Genomic DNA, 7,126 nt, shown 5'->3' on the forward strand with positions numbered 1-7,126 from the left:
TGCATGTATTAGCATGCTATAGGGCCTTGGACACAGACTAATCCCTCTGTCTGTGGGAACGGAATGCCTTCCATTCTGCCTCAACGTGCTGGACTGCTATGCATCTTTCAGAGGTCACCTTGGGGCTTTAGTCTTCTGTGCAGTTTTGCTTGATTCCCACCAGAAATGGTTATTGGGTAGGTCCTCCTTTCTGGAAGAAGTAGGACTCTAGCCTCATTGCACTCTACTCTAATGGTTGCTTGCTTGCCTATCCTCTCAGCATTTGGCCTTGTGTGGCCTCTCTGCTCCGACACACACTGCTCACCTTTCCTCACCTTGCCCCACACCTCCAACACATCAACATTCACTACTCAAGTATCACACTGCCTGTCTCTAAGCCCCCAGTGCAAGTGGTGGTTCAGTTCAGTTCAGTCACTCAGTCGTGTCCGATTCTTTGCGACCTCATGAATCACAGCACGCCAGGCCTCCCTGTCCATCACCAACTCCCGGAGTTCACTCAAACTCATGTCCATCGAGTCGGTGATGCCATCCAGCCATCTCATTCTCTGTCATCCCCTTCTCCTCCCGCCCCCAATCCTTCCCAGCATGAGAGTCTTTTCCAGTGAGTCCACTCTTCGCATGAGGTGGCCAAAGTATTGGAGTTTCAGCTTCAGCATCAGTCCTTCCAATGAACACCCAGGATTGATCTCCTTTAGAATGGACTGGTTGGATCTCCTTGCAGTCCAAGGGACTCTCAAGAGTCTTCTCCAGCACCACAGTTCAAAAGCATCAACTCTTTGGCGATCAGCTTTCTTCACAGTCCAACTCTTATATCCATACCTGACCACAGGAAAAACCATAGCCTTGACCTTTGTTGGCAAAGTAATGTCTCTGCTTTTTAATATGCTGTCTAGGTTGGTCATAACTTTACTTCCAAGGAGTAAGCATCTTTTAATTTCATGGCTGCAATCAGCATCCACAGTGATTTTGGAGCCCCAAAACATAAAGTCTGACACTGTTTCCCCCTCTATTTCCCATGAAGTGATGGGACCAGAGGCCATGATCTTTGTTTTCTGAATGTTGAGCTTCAAGCCAACCTTTTCACTCTCCTCTTTCTCTTTCATCGAGGCTTTTTAGTTCCTCTTCACTTTCTGCCATAAGGGTGGTGTCATCTGCATATCTGAGTTTATTGATATTTCTCCTGGCAATCTTGATTCCAGCTTGTGCTTCTTCCAACCCAGCTTTCCTCATGATGTACTCTGCATATAAGTTAAGGCTTCCCTAATTATTAACTGGTGAACTGGAAAGAGACACCTCATCATAGGGAGATTTCTGTTTTTTTTTTTTTTAAATGGATGTGTCGTTCGTGGTTCACATTGGGAATGTCAGCAAGTCGAGGGCAGAGACAAGAAGAAACAAATGCCTGGCTCTGGACCAGGTCCTGTCCCCAGCTCTTGATTTGACTTTCCTCACCCATCATGGAGGATGGCACTAAGAACAGAGTGCTCTTGATTCCTCCCCTGCTTCCAGGCTGCATGAATTGAGGCTGAGTGTGTGGGAGGAGTTGGAGGGCTGAAGAACTCCCAGGTCCCTGGTTCTCCCATAGTCTGGAGCAGGGACAGGGTTTCCAGCCACACTGTCTGCTCCCAAGGTCAATCTCAAAACCGGTCCGTCTCCTCTTGCTTCAGACCCCTGTATATCCCTAGGCTCCATAAATATTTGTGCGTGGCATTATGAATAAATGAGTACGTGTTCTTGTGTTCCTTATTTCTTCCGCAAGTGTTGTAGAGGAAGGAAAGAGCTGGAAAAGGGGGAAGAATCTCTGGAAAAAAAAATGGGTCAGCAGGCTGCAGGGCTGGAGGGGCAGAGTGTTCCATTAGCCCCAGCTCAAGTTCAGAATAGGAGTTGTTGCCTTGGTGGCGGTAATGTTGGGGAGTGTGTGTGCGTTGAGGTGGGGAAGAACCAACCGCTAAACGCGAGAAAACCATTTTTGCTTGGCTTTGTTTAGGCGGGGCAAGTGTCTTCTCAATGCTGCCCACCTTCTCTTGCAAGGTGCTTGATTTACTCATTTAAATGTTCTACGGGGAGAGGAAGGATAAAACAAAACTCCCTAAATCTATGTCAGATTCCCTTGGTCCACATGGAACCCTTTCCCTGGCTTCCTCTTCATACACATCCAGTTGATCGAGAGGCTGAGGACCCACACTCCCTCCCGCCAACACCAAGCCTCCCGCTCCCGCCCCCTCCCACCGCCTGCTGCCCCGCAGCCCCGCAGCAGCCACAGGGGGAACCAAAGAGACAGAAGCCTTCCCAGCTGCCCGGACCACAGACGCCAACACCCCCCGCCCCCCACCACACGCAGCCCGCCGGCGCCCCGCACGCTAACCCACGACCGAGCGGCGGCGGCAGCAGCGGGCTGCGGGCTGCAGGCTGCGGTGACTCGCACCGGCGCGCTCCTGGCAGCGCTAGCCATCCCAGGTGACTGGGACTCGCTAGATCGGCTAGCCCGGGGTCCTCCGCCCCAGATCGCGCCCCCGGCCCGGGTTCCGGCGCCCACCTGCCCTCCAGCCCTCTGCCGCCTCTCACTCCCCACCACAGGCTCGCGGGAGGGAGGTCGCGGCAGCGGCCCGGCAGCATCGGCGACCGTGGCGACAGCGGCGGTGGCGGCGGCGGCTGCGGCGGCGGCGGAGGCTGCGGCGGCGACCGTGGCAGAGGCGGTGGCGGAGGCCTCCGTGGCGGAGGCGGAAGCAGAGGTGGAGGCCGAGGCCTTAGTAGAGGAGGCAGTGGCGGAGGCCACCCTGGGGGAGGCGGTGGCAGCCCTGGCGGAGGAGGAGGCGGAGGCTGCCCTGGCGGCAGCGGCCGTGGCGGTGGCGGAGGCCAGCGAGGCCGAAGCCGCTGCCACAGCAGAGGCTGCGTCGCCCGCCTTGGGGGAGGCAGATGCGGATGCCGCTGCGGAGGTGGAGGCGGCGGTAGCGGCGGCGTCTGCTGCCGCCGGGGATGCAGATGCGGAAACGGGCGGGGGCTCCGAGGAGAACCCGGACTTTCCTATGGCCTCGCTGTACGTTGGCGACCTGCACCCTGAGGTGACGGAGGCAATGCTGTATGAGAAGTTCAGCCCGGCCGGGCCCATCCTCTCCATCCGCATTTGCAGGGACAAGATCACCCGCCGCTCGTTGGGCTATGCGTATGTCAACTACCAGCAACCGGTGGACGCCAAGCGGGCCCTGGAGACCCTGAACTTTGATGTCATCAAGGGCAGGCCGGTGCGCATCATGTGGTCCCAGCGGGACCCCTCGCTTCGCAAGAGCGGAGTGGGCAACGTCTTCATCAAGAACCTGGGCAAGACCATCGACAACAAGGCTCTGTACAACATCTTCTCGGCGTTTGGCAACATCCTGTCCTGCAAAGTGGCCTGCGACGAAAAGGGGCCCAAGGGCTATGGGTTCGTGCACTTCCAGAAGCAGGAGTCCGCCGAGCGGGCCATAGATGCGATGAATGGCATGTTCCTCAACTACCGCAAAATTTTCGTTGGGAGATTCAAGTCGCATAAAGAACGAGAGGCCGAAAGGGGAGCCTGGGCCAGGCAGTCCACCAGTGCTGACGTCAAGGATTTCGAGGAAGACACCGATGAGGAGGCCACCTTGCGATGAAAACATCCCAGGAGCGAGCCAGCCAGCAGAGCCAAACCTTGGCTCCCACTCGGTTTACAACCCCCCCACCCTTTTCCCTCCAACCCACCAGCGGTGTATTGTATTGGGAGTGCAGGTCTCTCGCTCACCCCTTCCTTCCTCCTTCTTCCCTCCACCTCCGCCTTCCTGTTTGTCCGTGTTTCTCTCTGTGTGTGTGTGTGTCTCTGTCTCTCTCTGTCTCTCTCACTCTCTCTCTGTCTCTCTGTCTCTGTCTCTCTCTCTCTCTCTCTCGACTTCTCCCTTCCCTCTCCTCCCCTCCCCCCACACCCATCTTGGGTGTTGTGAATAATCTTGCTAATCTGTGCCACTTGATAGTTAAAGGCTGCCTCTTCTCCTTGTGGTTTGGTTTAAAAAGCACTTTCTCTCTTTGTTTATTGCGGAGGTGATGCAATGTCATGGTAGAAACATCAGGAAGGAGAAGGAAATCAGATGAGGGAAAACCAAGAGAGTAATTGCTCCCCATGACTCTTCTACCCGGAGACAACCACTTTTACCATTTTGGTGTGCTGTTTTTCAGGCTCTCTTCTCTGCTTCTCTCTCTCTCACCCTTCCTCACCTCCACCCCACCTTCCCTTTTAACACAGTGTCATAGAATGGTTCATGTATGTGGTGTTTCTTAACCTGGTTTTTCAAAAACTAAAACCAAACAAATGTCAACCCATTGAACTTCTTTCCATGTTATTCAACAGGCTTGAGAAAGGTCATCTTCAGTGCCTGCAGAGTGTATCTATGGACCCTAACATTTCTGTAATCATCGCCACATTGTTGGACATTCAGGTGGTACCTAGTTCTTTCCCTGTGTTTAAACCCAGCACTGTGTATACTCTGATGAGTGAATTCTTTCTTGTCAAGCCAAACCTTTGCTAGCATGCAGGATGTTCTTAATTGTGGACTGGCAGGATCCACATGTGGACATTTTAAAGACTGTTCCTGTATGTTGCCAAATGGCCCCTTCATAAGCATTGTACCAATTTACATTCATGCCAGCCACCTCAACTAGTAAAAAGAATATGCCCATTTCCCCTATATAGTCTCCTGGTCACTGTAATTGATGTGTGCATGTGTGTGCGCACGCACGCGTGTGCATCCGCATGTGTGTGCCTGCGTCTTGGCCCACTTGATGGTTGTTTTGTTGAATTTAAATATTGTTTATTACTTCCTTTCCCTGAGCCCACTTTCTGCTCTTTTCCCCATTCTCAGAAAATAATCCAGCTTCATTGTAGGAAAAAAAATCACAAAGCAGACAAGTCAACAGAAGAAAATTAATTTCACAAGTAATCAGTCCTAATGACCTCCCTGAATCATTTTCTTCTGCATCTAATAGTTAATATGAAGTACATGAAACATTTTAGGCCATATCTCTCTAGTATTTTTCTGATTCATTTGTCATGTATGTATATAGTGATGTACATATTGTTTTTATACTTGCTTTTTGACACCTAAATATGTGTGTGTATGTTTATACACACAATGTCTTTAACTTCATTTCATTAAAGATAATTTAAAAATATTATTTCTGGTTGTTAATATTTCATTGAATTAATAACAAATAAGTATATACATATATGATAATTTACTGCCCTTTCTCCTTTTGTCAGAAAAATTATTCAGCTTCATTGAAGGAAAAAAATTATGAAGCATACAAGTTATCCATGTCTATATCTGTGTTCGTGTTTATACATGTTTTAACTGTTTCCTCATTGTTGCACTTCTAGGTTGTTGCTCATTTTTCCTTATATAAAGCTATCAAGTGAATTATAGTACACAAATCTTGTTCACTTTCCAGATCATTTCCTAAACAAATGTTGCAGAGAGAAAGATTTAAGTATCAAATTATTTGGGTAGTTTGGTGGTGAAGTGCATTAGTAAATGATCATCTGTAAAGATAGTATTTTATATTTGCAAGATGCACCAAATATTGTAAGGGACCTAGATTACCTGTATTATTTCCTGTACTTGGTATTGCAGTCATTTCTGTATTTTCTCAATATTTTTTCAGGGAAACAGGAGCTTTTTTGTTTTTATTTTAAGCATATTTTATACAGTCTGTACATGAGTATAATAGAAAGTATTTTTGTTTATATAGCAAAAGTCACTCCTAATACCACTAATTGACAAAATACATTTTAAATACATAAATATCTGTATGTTGTTGTTCAGTCACTAAGTTGTGTCCAACTCTGTGACCACATGGACTGTAGCACCACAGTCTCCTCTGTTCATCATCTCCCGGAGTTTGCTCAGATTCATGTCAATTGAGTCCGTGATGCTATCTAACCATCTCATCCTCTGCCACCCCCTTCTTCTTTTTCCTTCAGTCTTTCCCAGCATCAGGGTCTTTCCCAATGAGTCATCTTCGAATCAGGTGGCCAGAGTATTGGAGCTTCAACTTCAGCATCAGTCTTTCCAATGAATGTTCAGGTTTGATTTCCTTTAGGATGACTGTTTTAATCTCCTTGTAGTCCAAGGGACTCTCAAGAGTCTTCTCCAGCACCACAAATAGATATCTACATACCGTTATATTTTAAATAAAATATGCATTTTTTTCATTGAAAGTTATTTCCACTGTAATAATTCTCTGGGACCATGTTTCTAAATACATGTTCTCCTTTAGTTCTGTTGTTACATAATATGACATCATAGAGATGAGCTATAATTTCTACAACCAAGCTTCCTTGGGCTATGTTTAAAATACTTTTGAATTTTTACTTGTAAGATCAGTTCTATGATGAGCACTTTTGTACCTGAATGTCTTGAAATATTTTATTATTTTCTATTCCCTACTCTTTGAATTGTGGTTTGATGTATATGGACATGTCAAATTATTTTTTGGTCTTTTGCCCACATTTCGCTCTTAAAGTCTGTATCAGCTGGTAGTGTAGGAGAGTGCACATACCCCCACTCAGCTTCTTAAATTGGCCAAAGTATTTTTTTAAAGTTTCGTGAAATGAAAGTGATTTGTACATTTTTATTATTTCATTTAAAAGTGCATTTTAAAATGAGATCAAGCACATCAAAATATATATAAGAACCACTTCAGACATTTATTTCATGTATATTTACAATTTTTCATGATCCATCTATAAGCAGTTTTAACAATTATGGACATATTTTATCCCATAATTTGCATTTCATTATATTATGAATATACCTAAGGCATCTAAGCCTCTTCAGTTTTATTCTAAACCTCACCATCATTTTACAAGACTGGATTTTTTTTTTTTTTGGAAATATAACTGACTTGCAATATTATATTAGTTGCAGGTGTACACCATACTGCATAGTATGTAGTAACTTGATATTTTTATCAATATAAATTATGCATCATAAAAATTATAGTGACCACACATGCTAGGTTGTACATTACATCTTGTAGCTTTTTTATTTTGTACCTAGTAGTCTGCATGTCTCAATTGCCTTCACCTGTTGTGCCTATCCCCTAACTCTGTCTCCTTTGG

General features: G+C 46.6%; 1 protein-coding gene across 1 annotated transcript; it reads left to right on the top strand.

Moving 5' to 3' along the window:
• The first annotated feature begins 2,379 nt into the window (after positions 1–2,379).
• Positions 2,380–5,181, top strand: LOC129564544 (polyadenylate-binding protein 1-like 2). Its single transcript, XM_055438619.2, has one exon. It carries the CDS (start codon positions 3,027–3,029, stop codon positions 3,627–3,629), a length of 603 nt encoding a protein of 200 aa, XP_055294594.1. The 5' UTR covers positions 2,380–3,026; the 3' UTR covers positions 3,630–5,181.
• Positions 5,182–7,126: the final 1,945 nt, after the last annotated feature.

This window comes from Moschus berezovskii, chromosome X (assembly GCF_049115385.1).
Source record: "Moschus berezovskii isolate FMDL1 chromosome X, NW_MosBer_1.0, whole genome shotgun sequence".
Classification (NCBI taxonomy): domain Eukaryota; kingdom Metazoa; phylum Chordata; class Mammalia; order Artiodactyla; family Moschidae; genus Moschus; species Moschus berezovskii.